Here is a 14,182-nt window from a genome sequence, read left to right on the forward strand (position 1 = left end):
CTTCCTAGATATTCAATTGATTGATGGCTTCGATGGCTTGCCCTTTAATGCAGATAGAGTACGATAACCCCTCAGACGGAGAACATTGGTTTTGTTGGTGTTTCTTTAATCCAACTCGACTTGTCTCTCTTTCCAAATCCAGACTCATTTGGTCAGGGTCCATGATCCGGGGAGAGAGTAAACAGATGCCATGTGTGTAGTTGGGATGATTAAGGAAAAATGTTATAATCCATTGAACTCCACGTCTTCAGGACAAGGCAACATTAAGAACGTCACTGATAGAAGAAATAATATCACTGACAAGATGCAACCCTGGCGGACACCACTTTGGGCCTTAAATTCCTTTGAGATTTCACTCAGGTGCAGCGTATGACATTTGACGCCATCATATGTCGCCCTGATAATAGCTGTTAGTTTCTCCGGAACGACCCTTTTGTGTAAAGTACTCGAAATACACCCTGTTCACGTTATCAAAAGCTTTGTCGAAATCGATGAATAGCAGACGCAGCGAAAATCTGATCTCCGCGTTCTGTTCCAAAACGATCCATAGGGTGTTGATGTGGTCAATGCAGGAGGATCCGAAGCGGAAACCAGCGTGCTCTCTGCCGATCATAATTCCGCGATGTTTTTCTATGCGTTCCAGGATTATTTCAGGATATATCTTTGCAGTGGCAAGGAGCACGCAGATAACCATCCAATTGTCACAATCAAAACGAGCCCCCTTCTTTGAAGTTTTACCGACCATCCTCCTCTTCCACTTTCTGGGAAGGGTCTTGAATTTCCAAGAATTTCTTACGAATGGAAGTAGCAGATCTCCAGTAACAGCAGGTGCAGCGTTGAATAATTCTGGACTAGTGAAATATGATGCAGCGTTCAATAACCCCTTTCTTTCATTGATTCGCTTTCACCATTCCGCAGTCATCCAGATCTTACGACGCCCATTTGCATAGCATCCGAGAAAAGCTCATTTTTTATGACAGCCCAATGCTCATTGATATTCTATTCTCTCTCTCGGTCTATGTTGAACATGGCGGCTCGCAGCTTGTACAATTGTAATACTTCTTAACCTAGATTTGAGTCCTGCAGTCATCAGAACTCAGAAACCGGCTCCCCGATTCAAGAGAACATACCTTGTGGTAGACCATTCGACATCAACAACGGTCTACGAGAAGGGGATGCCCTATCATGCGTCCTCTTTAACCTGGCCTTCGAGAAAGTGATCCGTGATGCTGAGGTAAATGCAAGAGGTACGATCCTCTTTCTGTCCACCCAACTACTGGCCTAAGACGGGGGGCCCTTACAAACGAAAAGAGGGTACATGAAATGCAAGGTTTCAAATAGAACTTTACGAATCAGGTCTCAGATTTGACGTCGGTTGCAAAATAGGAGCGTTAGGGGTTAAAAAGTAAAAATTTAAAGTGAAACAGGTCCCATAATGATGCCCCTAATTAAAATCTATGCCTGAAGCTCGAAATGCATGTCATGCCGATCTCTGTTCAAATAAAGATAATAATAGTATGTTTAGAAATTTTGAATTTTACTGGAAAATCTCCTTACATTTACTCTATAATTATACAATTTCGCGGCAATGCAACATAAACCAGGGCTATTTGACGAGAGAGATATCACGTTGCTGAGTACCATCTATAAGATATTCTTCGCTATCTTGCTAGGCCGGATAGCCCCATACGCCCAGAGCACCATTGGCCCATACCGAAGAAGCTTCACTCTAGGCAAAACAGCAACAGATCAGATTTTCTCTCTGCGGCAAGCGATGGAAAAACTGTTGGAATATGGACAACACTTGCACCATCTATTCATCGACTTTGAAGCCGCCTATGCTAGCATAGCCTGGGTAAAACTGTACACGGCCATGAGAGAATTCGGTATCCCGACGAAATGAATAAGACTGACTAGGCTGACCCTGACCAATGTGCGAGGCCAGATAAAAGCAGCAGGATCACTCTCAAGACCATTCGACATCAACAACGGTCTACGACAAGGGGATGCCCTATCATGCATCCTCTTTAACTTGGCGCTTGAAAAAGTGATCCTCTTTAAGTTCACCCAACTACTGGCCTATGCTGACGATATCGACATCATGGGAAGAACGACCCGAGACGTACAAACTGCCTTCATCCAGAATCCAGATCGAGCAGGTGGCGCGAGATCTTGGGCTGCACATCAATGAAGGCAAGACAAAATATATGCAACGTCAGCACCGAAGACGAATCAACCAACAACATCAAACCGCACTGGTCAAACACGAAGAATAAGGATAGGAGAATACAACTTTGAGACCGTTGACAATTTCTCCTATCTAGGGTCGAAAATCACAACCGATAACATGATGAAATCCGCGCACGGTTGTTGTCAGCCAACAGAGCCTATTTCAGCTTACAAAGACTGTTCCGCTCGAAACGTCTCAGCATAGGGTCAAAGCTCTTACTGTACAAGACTATGATCTTGCCAGTCCTCATGTACTCCTCGGAAACTTGGGTTCTTAGCAAGAAAAATTGTGAACACTTGGCCGCGTTCGAGAGAGGAATCCTCCGAAGAATTTTTGGCCCCCTACATGAGGATGGACGATTCCATAGCCTACACAATGACGAAATCTATGAGCGATACTATGACCGCCCGGTTGTGGATAAAATCCGGCTCAATAGGTTACGGTGGGCGGGTCACTTAATCCGTATGGATGAGGATGACCTATGGTAGAAACAGAAGACGAGGCAAATCCTGCCTAAGATGGAGCGATGGCGTAGGTCAGGACGCCAGACAGCTTTTAGGGATGTCGAATTGGTGGACCTCGGCACAAAACCGGGATGTCTTTAGTTCCTTATTAAGGCAGGCCTAGACCGGATACCGGTTGTTGCGCCCTTGATGATGATGATGCCTTGTGGTAGCCGCCAGAAGCAAACCGACATCGGATTCGCGTCTGCTACCACTTGGCTTTACAGATCACAAAAGCACATTGCCATTAGTGTAGCAAATGTGAGACAGGACTCATTTTCGGATATTACCCAATCCCACATGTCCTGCTTCCGGTTTCCGGTTATATGAGAATTTCGTAAGACGTAATGTTTGTTTGTTTAGTTTGTAGAAGACTTAAGGGAAAGAGGTTTTAAGATTGTTTTAAGATGTGTTGAAAAAAGAAACGCCGAGGTCTAAATAAAAGCATTGAGAAAAATCAGCGACCGAATACGCCAGTTCGAAAGATGTCATATACACAATCATGCACAAAGGCACTGTAAACCAAACTGTGTAAAATGTGAGAGCTTCTCCGGTAAAGTGTGTCAATTGTAAGGCCCAACACTCGGTCAATTACAGAGACGTGAAGGAACGCCTCCGCACGGATAGCAGCTCCCGAAAATACAACCTGAGCCACGATATTACATTCCCGTGTCTCTTGTTAAACCCAAGAAAATAGAATACCCACAGATAGTAAAACAAGGTGCGCTAACCAAAAGCAATAAATAATTTTTTGACAAACTTATCATCATTAAAGGCGCAACAATTGGTATCCGGTCTAGGCATGCCTTAAAAATGCAGACATCTTGGTTTTGCGTCGAAGTCCACCACGATATCCCTAAAAGCTGCCTGGCGTCGTGACCTACGCCATCTAGTCAGTCCTATCAATTTCATCGGGATACCGAATTCTCTCATAGCCGTGTACAGTTTCGACATGAGCAAAGGCATAGATCGATGAAAAGATGGTGTAACTGATAGCCATATTCCAACAGTTTCTCCATAGTTTGTCGTAGGGAGGTTTGTTGCTGATTTGTCAAGAGTGAAACCCCTTTGGTTTGGGCCGATGATGTTCTGGGCGTGTGGGGCTATCCGGTCTAGCAAAATAGCGGAGAATATCTTGTAGATGGTACTCAACAACGTTAACCTTGTATCATTTTTGCAATGCGCCATATCCCCCTTTTTATGTATAAGATTAATAATGTCCCATTGCCAGTCGTCAGGCATTGATTTTGTATCACACTTTGAGCATCAGTTGATGAACGGTTTCGTTTAGTTGGTCCTCCGTATTCAACCAATTCGGTTGCAATTCCATCGGCTCCTGGGGTGACCTATGATGATGATTGGCGGAACCTCCAACCCGCCAATATTTTGATTGTTGAGAAGTTCATTAAAATATGCCATACCGTCGGCAATCAGATTTCCCTCTTTGTCTCGACAGCTTGAGTATCGAGGTATATATAGCTTCATTCTGCATCTTCTTCTTTTTCTTTAGCCTTTGGCTCCTTCACAATTGGGATCGGTAGTGCCATTTTGTTCTGTTATTTGTCTGATCTGGATGCAATCAGGAGGTTTTCAGGCCAGCACGCCATCGTTGTTTCGGCCAGCCTTTTGGTCGGTTACAATTGACTTCGATGTTCAGACAAATCTTGGCGAGTGAATTCTCGTTAGCGTGAACTACGTGACGATACCATTGATGCCGCCTTTCGCAATTTTTCCACGATCGGTGCAACCTCATATCAATCTCATTTCGGATGTGATTAAGCCATGTTAAGCCACTAGTCCAACACAACATCTTCGCCTCCATTACCGCAAAACGCCGTTCATTTGTCGTTTATAGTCGGCCAACACTCAGAACCATTGAGAGCGACGAGGAGGACGACACTGCGGTAAATTTTAAATTTGAGGCGTTCGTTGTTACGTGATAGTTTCATGGGGATTGGATGTTGTTTTATTCAGGATCAATCTAAGACCGTGTTGCATGAGGCCATCATTCCATTTTTGGACCAGTTGCTCTAGATCATCTTTACTATTCGACTCTAGGAAAAATCATCTGCATAAAGCATAGGGCGCTAGACGTTGGTAAAACTTCCTGCTGCCTGTACTTTTCAAGTTCACAGATATGTTGGTCTCCCCATCCTTCCTTTTCCTGTCTGTGAATTCTCTTCTTCGTTCGATGAAATTCGTGATAGATCCCTGTGCGTATCCGCTTTCTTTGAGACTGCAGCATTGCTTGCAAGTGCAGATTGCACTTATGTTTGTAGAGCCGGTAATAGCAGGTTTAATTTTTTTACTAATTAGGCAACCTCTGAGCATATGGTTTACTGGAAGGCCACTATATTATATGGTGTAGTGGCTCTTCTCCAGGATACCGCTTCCTATTTAACGCGTTTCTTGTAGCGCTGTTACAATAAACTTATATTGGACAGGATATCGGCTAACTATTTAGCAGTTCCTATTCGGTGCAGGGGGCGCACGTTCCATGAGAAAATTCGCAATCCTTTTGTCTGTTTTCGTTGAACAACGGAAGGAACAAAATTTAAACTTCCTATCAAACAAGCTACAGGTCTCACTTTCTAAATGTCGAAATGAATGCTTCAACAGATATATAGTATGATAGATTCTCGATAATTCCTATGGTCAAGGGACTGACAACTTGTTTCGAATTATCGGGAATATAAAAGAATAAAAATTAACTCTGGTGATCAGCAATTTTGTATTAATTAGCCGGAAATACGAATAATTGGAATACGAAATCTGGAGATTCCTCTGTATTTCAAATCTGAAAGACTCACACTATGGAAGCCTGCGAAAAATCTAAAAGACCTAGACGACAAATCCCACCCATTAAACAGGAAAATGGGAACTAGGTTCGTTCTTCAAAGGATAAGGCAAGATGTTTTCGCGGAGCATGCACAAAGTACCTTCCAGCCTTTAGATACCCAAACGTCTACATGTATAGCTCGAGTCTGGAAAGTTGGCCATTACTTAATACGGCGTGTAAAAGTAATTGAGCTGAGGATAGAAATTAAAACAAATGGGCCTCCTACTACAGCTCCTGGCTACAAACTTATTTTACTTGCGGACGTTTTAAGTCTAAGGGCGGTTACAGTAAATTTTCAAATATCTTAAAAGATAAGGTTTGAATCAAAAAATTTCGTAACTAGTTCCCAAAAATAGACTTGAACTTTCGGTTTGAAAGTAGGCGATCCTCTTAGAAAAGGGGCAGTCAAATGGAACAAAGGATGCTGTCTATCGCTCATCAGTCTGCTCTGATGGAATATTCCAGATTATTGTGGGCCGCATAGTAAAATGCTTATTATATTGCCGTGTGACAGATAGTTAAATCGATACCTGTTAAATTTGAATAATTTTTTAGTTCTCGTGCGTGCAATACGCAAACTTTTCTCCATAATTTTCGCTACAGCCGCTTTTCTTTCTCTCCTTTTTAAGGTTTTCTGTGAAACAAAACCCTATTAAAATCGATTCAATGTCTGCCTGTAAAAAATTTGGTGAGAACATGTGGTCTGTGTGCTCCTTTACATGTAGCGAGTGGCGCTGCTTACATACATGCGAAAGGGGGTGTATATTTTTTCTCGCAGAATATGGTCATGTGGGGTATTAAATGAAAGGGCTCAAACAGTATTCTGCGATACTTATTTCTACTATTCGTTGAAATATAGGAGGGGTAGGGAATAGGTCTCATTCTCAGAATCCATTCAACCAAAAAATCTGAAAAAAATCACAGTGATGCAGATATATTAAATCTAGGCCTTGAAAATATATCCCGTTTCGATATCTGTACAAATAAAATTAATAGTATATTACCATGTTTTAGAAATTCACCGGAAAATCCCCCAAAATTTCATGCCGGAAGTACAAAATTTGGCATCACCTTACGCGATAGTATGGGACATAATTGTGAAAAGTTTGAACGTAATCTAACCATTATTAACAAAGTTATAGAAGGTCAAAATTTTGCATTTCAGGTAAATTGATTATACTGTAACACGTGTATATAAAGTGAACTTATATGAACAATCATCAGATCAATTTATCAATGCGATAATAGACAATGTTTGTTTATTTAGGATGAACACAGTATTTATGTCGTTGATATTTATGTACATATGTGTATCTTGGAGTTTAAAAAAATATGACGGAATATTTTGTGTTCTTAACTATGTACGTATGTCGTGCATATATGGTATAGTTTCTCACATAAGATAAACACAAAACCTTCATACCCGAGCGCCCAGACTTGTTTCAAACAGGCTTGAGGCGCTCTTTGGCCCTTGGCTTCAATTGATGACTTTGAGCAGCAAGCCATGTCTATCGTAGTTATACCGTCGATTTGATTTTTTTATATGCATAGTGCCAGGTTTGTTCAATCATTATCAATTGTAAATCGTGTATTTTTGCCTTACCTTACAATGCAAACACACACGCTTCTGAACATTGAAATTCGTCAAAATGTTTGTATGTTACATGTTTCATGGTATTTCACTTGAACTTTTATAACGAAACCTTTAATTTTTCTCATTTAGATAAAATATGGCTGCACCCAAAAACGCCGAGGAAGCATTCCATCTTATAAACAGATTCACTTCGCTCAACGGGATGGACAAGCAAACTACAAAGAATTACGAAACCGTTAAGAAATATATCATTGACGAAATGTGCAAACAAGATAAAGTTTTTAATTACTTGGCTAATCGCCACAACTTAGCGGGAAGCTACGCGGACAATTTAAAGATTACTTCGCCTAATGAATTCGACTTGCTCATTGAAATCAAATTAACGAAATTCTTCGTTACTGCTAGGATAGAAAGTGACACACAGAAACCAGGGAACGTTAAAATTAACATATCTGAAATACTGAAAAAATGTTTGGAAAACGATAACACCAAGTTTGTTTGGGAGAGACTTAAAAAGCTTAAGGATGACAACGACTATTTACTCCAGGATAAATTCCAGTCCTGGGTTCAAGGCATTTTATCAAAAATTAATTTACATAACTCTTACTTTGAGTCTCAGGGCAGAAGTTTCAGGCTAAAATATACGATTTCCGGCCCTGCGCATACATGTCATGTAACGACTGAACCACTATCGTTCAGTATGGACCTAGTTCCAGCGGTTATTTGCAAGAGCGATCAATGGCGTGCTAAACGAAATTACCCTAAAGAACACACTTCTCTTTACTGGCATGCTATACCAAAACCCATAAAGGAAAAAGCGGGCCAAAGCAATATATCGTGGCAAGGATCGTATGCTGATTTCGAGCGAACGATAATCGGCAACAAAAACAATTTGAAGAATACATGTCGAATACTGAAAAAGCTGCGAGATAGACAAAATTATAACCATTTTAAAAGTTACTTTATCAAGACAATGTATTTATGGGAGTGCGACATGCAGCCTCCGGAGTTCTGGAATCGGCCAGTTTCTGAGCTAGTCATCCATGTAAGTATGCTGGATATTCCTGTATTATTTTATGTTCAAGCCAAAATATAAGTTTCAAGAAAATGAAGGAAATGTACAAAAAAAATCGAAGGGTATTTTTCAGCTAATATGTCAATTTCAATTTTTCCTTTTCAAAATAGAAAAATAAAGAGGAAAATTGAAGTTAAATTCATAAATATCATTTATTTTACAAAATATTTATTTTGGTTATGTCGAATCAATATTTTTGAAGAGGATTTTGGTTATTGGCTGAATTTTTTTGGTGAAGTTACATATACTACATCTTTTGAAACAATTGTCCCCTTCAAGGTCTTTTCGTGAATTTTTTCATGAATTATAATAATAGCCAATATGAGTCAAACTGCTTAACGTTACTTCCTTGATCCTTCCTTGTATCATCATATGACTGGCAACTGCTGATCTTACTTGTATTCCACATTTCGGGTCTAGACCTATCTAGAAACTCATACACTTTTCTACCAAACCCCAATGTAAATATTTGTCTGAGTAACATAGTTCCACGTTGAGTTTAAGGGGTTCCCCATATATGCAAAAGGAAGATGTATCACTTTTTTCCACCGGGTGTAGTCATGTTATATCAAATTAAAGGTCTCGATTAGTACTTTTCAAAATCGATATTAGTTTTGATATTGACTGCAAGGGGAGGAGTTGAGGGGTCGGAAAAAGGTCAGTTACTGCAAGGACCCGTTCTCGGAAACTCTTCAATCCAAGTATCTGAAGAAATGTGGTTGGCCTTGCTTAGTATCTAGACTTTAAAACACGCCCCATGCCGATACCAGTTTAACTAAAGTTAATAATATCAAAATACTATGTATATTATAAATATATTTTGTAGAAATTGACCGGGTATCCCCTTAAGTTTATAATAATAATAATAATAATCGTTGGCGCAACAATCCATATTAGATCAGGGCCTTGAAGTGTGTTAGAGCACCTTCATTCAAGACCCTAACGGTACACTACAGTATACTGTAGGAGGCAATGTGGTCAGCATTGCGCTCGCCCGAGATTATTACCCTGATTTGACACAGGTACTCATTCACAGCTGAGTCGACTGGTATCCGACGTCAAATCACGATACAAATCCGAGATTTGAACCGCGACTTTCCGTACGAGAGTCTTGTGTTCTAACCATTCAGCTATCCGGACTATCAACTTTTGCAGTAATGTAGGCTAGGCAGACGATGCTGCCAGGTTCGATAAAAATAACACTATTACTACAGAGCTATAATAGGTCAAAGTTATCACGTTTGTGCAATTTTTTTATTTTCTAAGACTTTGGATATCAGTATCATTCTAAAGTGGATGGCTTAACAAAGTAAGTGCATAAACGTTATGAATTAGATACAAGTGGGACAAATGCCCACTTTAATATGCGTATACAAGGTGCTCCGAGCTCGAATAACAACACCATCCAGAATCCCCTCTGACAATCAGGTGAGAGTTAACACTGAAGCCATCCACAACAGTCCCTCCACAACACCTATAAGACGAAAATGGATGCTGCAATAACCGCAGTCAACAGAGATCCTGGAGATGAAGCATCAACAAATGATCTTCACAATCACCTGAAGAACGTTACTATGAATAGGGCAATAAACATACTTGGCCCCAGCCGCAAAAAGAGTCGGAACGGCTGGTTTGACGATGAATGTAAGCTAGCAACGGACCGGAAGAATGCTACCGAGTAATGCTGCATTCTCAAAGAATGCGGGCACGCGCGGAAACTTATCACGAACTCCGGCGAGCGGAGAAAGCAACTTCACAGACGGAAAAAGGAAACCTGGGAGAACCGACAGGTCTGTGAACTCCGAAAAGTACAAGGAGCAACCGCATCAGGTACGGAAGTTTTACCAAAAAGTCAGCAGGATGAAGCCTTACATACCTCGATGTTCATCCTGCAGAAACAAAGAGGGAAATCTGACTTCCGGCAGAATGGGAATATTCGAGCGATGGGTTGAGTACTTTGATGAACTACTGAACAACCAGAACAACGGCGAGTTGGCAACTGAAGACGACAGGCAAATACTGCCACCACCAAGTATAGGAGAAACAGTCCGTGCAATTCATCAGCTTAAAAATCATAAGTCACCAGGAGCCGATGGAATTACAACCGAATTGGTTAAATATGGAGGCGACCAATTACACCAAGTAGTTCATCAACTTGTGTTCAAGGTGTGGGACAGCGAATCAATGCCTGACAACTGGCAACGAGGCATTATCTGTCTCATACATAAAAGATATCACATAGTGCAGCAATTATAGAGGTATCACGTTGCTGAGTACCATCTATAATATATTCTCCGCTATCTTGCTAGGCCGGATAGCCCCATACGCCCACATCATTGGTCCATACCAAAGAGGCTTCACTCAAGGCAAATCAGCAACAGATCAGATTTTCTCTCTGCGGCAAGCGATGGAAAAGCTATTGGAATTTGGACATCAGTTGCACCATTTTTTCATCGGCTTTAAAGCCACCTATGACAGCATAGCCAGAGTAAAATTGTACACGGCCATGAGAGAATTCGGTATTCCGACGAAATTGATAAGACTGACTAGGCTGACCCTGACCAATGTGCGAGGCCAGATAAAAGCAGCAGGATCACTCTCAAGACCATTCGACATCAACAACTGTCTACGACAAGGGGATGCCCTATCATGCGTCCTGTTTAACCTGGCCTTCGAGAAAGTGATCCGTGATGCTGAGGTAAATGCAAGAGGTACGATTCTCTTTCAGTACACTCAACTACTGGCCTATGCTGACGATATCGACATCATGGGAAGAACGACCCGAGACGTATAAACTGCCTTCATCCAGAATCCAGATCGAGCAGGCGGCGCGAGATCTTGGGCTGCACATCAATGAAGGACAAGACCAAATATATGGTGGCAACGTCAGCACCAGAAACCAACCAACCAACCAACAACATCAAACCGCACTGGTCAAACGGGAAGAATAAATATAGGAGACTACAAGTTTGAGACAGTTGATAATTTCTGCTATCTAGGGTCGAAAATCACAACCGATAACAGCTACGATGACGAAATCCGCGCACTGGTTGTTGTCAGCCAACAGAGCCTATTTCAGCTTATAAAAACTTGGACGCGTTCGAGAGAGGAATCCTCCGAAGAATTTTTGGCGTCCTACATGAGGATGGACGTAGCCTACATAACGACGAAAACTATGAGCGATACCATAACCGTCAAGTTGCGGCTCAATAGGTTATGGTGGGCAGGTTATTTAATCCGTATGGATGAGGATGATCCAGCCCGGAAAGTCTATAAGGACAATATCTATGGTAGAAAAAGAAGATGAGGCAGACCCTGCCTGAGATGGAGCGATGGCGTAGGTCAGGACGCCAGACCGCTTTTAGGTATATCGAATTGGTGGAGCTCGTCGCAAAATCAGGATGTCTGGAGTTCCTTATCAAGCCAGGTCTAGAGCGGATACCGGTTGTTGTGCCGGTGATGATGATGATACAAGCAATACACAAAACTTTTCATACCCGTTCAATTTTATAGTTATTTTTTTTTATTTTTATATAAAAATCGTGCGTTTAACAGTTGTTAACTACATTTATTATTATTATTTTGTTAAGGGAAAGTCGCACCGCGTTCTTGAAGAACTATTGTGCCCCTTCTACTGGTTATAGTGTACCTGTTGATCATAGTATCTCAAGCAGGCCTGTAACCGTTAGGAACTTTAGTATGTTCCCCACTTCCAGAAGTTTCAGCTTTGCATCTGGTATTAAGTGTTCTCCCAGATGTATCGACCTACTTTGCACAAGTGCCGGATACTGTCCCAGGACGTGCATAGAGGTTTCGTCCTCCTCCTCACTGAACCTGCAGGCAGTGTCCGTAGATATCCCTAGCTTCCCTAGGTGATAGTTCAGCCGACAATGACCAGTGAGAATTCCCACTATGATTCGGAGGTTCTTTTTGGTGAGGTTTAAGCAATCCTTTGTACGCATAGGGTTCGTATCCCCCAATAAGCACCCTGGACTGCTCCATCCCTGGTAGGCCCGCCCAATATAGTTCCCTCAACCGTTTCTCTTCGTTTCTTAGATTCATAGCCATGAAACCTGTTTCCGATAGCACAGAAGGGTTCTGGCCCATGTAAAGGCATCCCTGCTCCCTTCTTGGCTAGTTCATCCGCTGCCTCATTGCCTTCCAACCCAGCATGGCCTGGAACCCAAAGTATCCAGACCTTGTTGGATGAGTCCGAGTGTATTCAGTCTCTCAAGGCATTCCCATACCAGTTTAGAGTTCACCTGGTTGGACCTAAGTGCCTTGATCGCTGATCGCATGTCCTCATTGCCCCACTGATACACACGCAAGCCAGCCTTTGGAGCTTATGTAATTCCCTGGCTTGTGCGCTGAGTTGGGTTCTTTCTGCCCAGATTACCGCTCCATAGGTAATCATTGGCCTTACTATTGCAGTATATATCCAAAGTAGTATCTTCGGGACTGCAACCCCATTTTTTTCCTGCTATGGATCTGCAAGTCATCAGAGCCCTAGTGGCTTTTCGACAAGTATTTCCGACAAGTATTTCCGACATGTGTCTTCCAGAGTATTTTTGGTCTAGCGTGATTCCCAAATATTTGACCTGTTTCTCGTTTCACCTCCATATCATGTAATGTTATGGCTCTCAGGTGATCCAGCTTACGCCTCCTAGTGAATGGTACTATGGTGGTTTTGGTTGGGTTGATCCGCAGTCCCACCTTCCTGCACCAGGCACTAGTCACCCTTAATCCAGTTTGGATTCTATCACATAGGGTATCTTCATATTTGCCCCTACAGATTAGAACAATGTCGTCCGCGTAGCCCTGGACTTGTATTCTAGTATTAGTTAACACGTCCAGGAGTTCATCCACTACCATACTCCACATCAGCGGCGATAGTACTCCACCCTGTGGACAGCCTTGAGTGGTGTTCATGATAATAGAATTTGTACCTGTTTGTACCTCTATTTGTCTGCTTTCTAGCATTTTGCCCATTCAGAGTGCCAAGGTGTTTTCCACTCCTTTGCGGCTCAGGGCATCTTGTATCTCTGTGTGCGATGTGTTGTCGAATGCTCCTTCGATATCCAAAAACGCGCACAGTGCAATTTCTTTTGTTTCTATGGCGTCCCGTAGTACCTCTGTCAGCTGATACAGAGCAGTTTTAGTTGACCGTCCTGCCCGGTAAGGGTGTTGACAGTGATGTAGGGGATTACGCTTTAGAACGTTAGTTCTAATATAGTTGTCTATGACCTTCTCCACCGTTTTGAGTATGAACGATGTTAGGCAAATTGGTCTGAAAGATTTAGGGTGAAAAGGATCCTTTTTACCCGCTTTCGGAATAAAGACCACTTTTGCCCGTCTCCATGCCCTTGGTATGTAACCCAGTGCTATGCTCCCCCTTACCACCCTCAGAAGAGACTCTAAGATAATTCCTAGGCCTCTCTGGATAAGTGCTGGGAAAATGCCATCGACTCCGGGAGATTTCATTGGTTGAAAAGTTCCCACTGCCCATGTTAGCCTAGCTTCTGAGCATACCTCTTTTGCTAGTTTCCAGCTCTCTTTCCTTCCCCTTTTATTCGTTGTTGGGGTGTCAGCCAGATTGTTGTCGCCTGCCGCCGAGCGGTAGGACCCCGGGAAATGAGTTCTGAGAAGCAGGTGTACCCTGTCCTCCTCATTCTCGGTGAATGTCCCATCTTCCTTCTTCAAGCAGACAGAGGATATTCCCCCGTCTTTGGCTACAGCCTTGTACAGCCTGGTTGCTTTCTGTGATCTGTTCAATCCCTTCACAGAATTCCCTAAAGCTGTTCCGTTTCGCTTCCCTGATCGCGTTGCTATACGCAGTCAGTGCATTTGTATACCTCCGCCAGTCCCCGTTTTGTTTTGCCCGGTTAGAGAGTTTTCGTACCTCCGTTCTTATTCTGGCTAGGTTCCTGTTCCACCATGGTAC

General features: G+C 42.4%; 1 protein-coding gene across 1 annotated transcript in view; it reads left to right on the forward strand.

Moving 5' to 3' along the window:
- Positions 1 to 14,182, forward strand: part of LOC119646139 — a 63,624-nt gene that overhangs the window by 23,591 nt on the left and 25,851 nt on the right. Inside the window, exon 2 of the mRNA XM_038046496.1 lies at positions 7,296 to 8,211. Within this exon, the coding sequence (XP_037902424.1) occupies positions 7,303 to 8,211 (909 nt within the window). The 5' untranslated portion in view covers positions 7,296 to 7,302. The remainder of the gene's footprint in view (positions 1 to 7,295; positions 8,212 to 14,182) is intronic.

The sequence above is a fragment of the Hermetia illucens genome, chromosome 1 (assembly GCF_905115235.1).
Source record: "Hermetia illucens chromosome 1, iHerIll2.2.curated.20191125, whole genome shotgun sequence".
Lineage (NCBI taxonomy): Eukaryota > Metazoa > Arthropoda > Insecta > Diptera > Stratiomyidae > Hermetia > Hermetia illucens.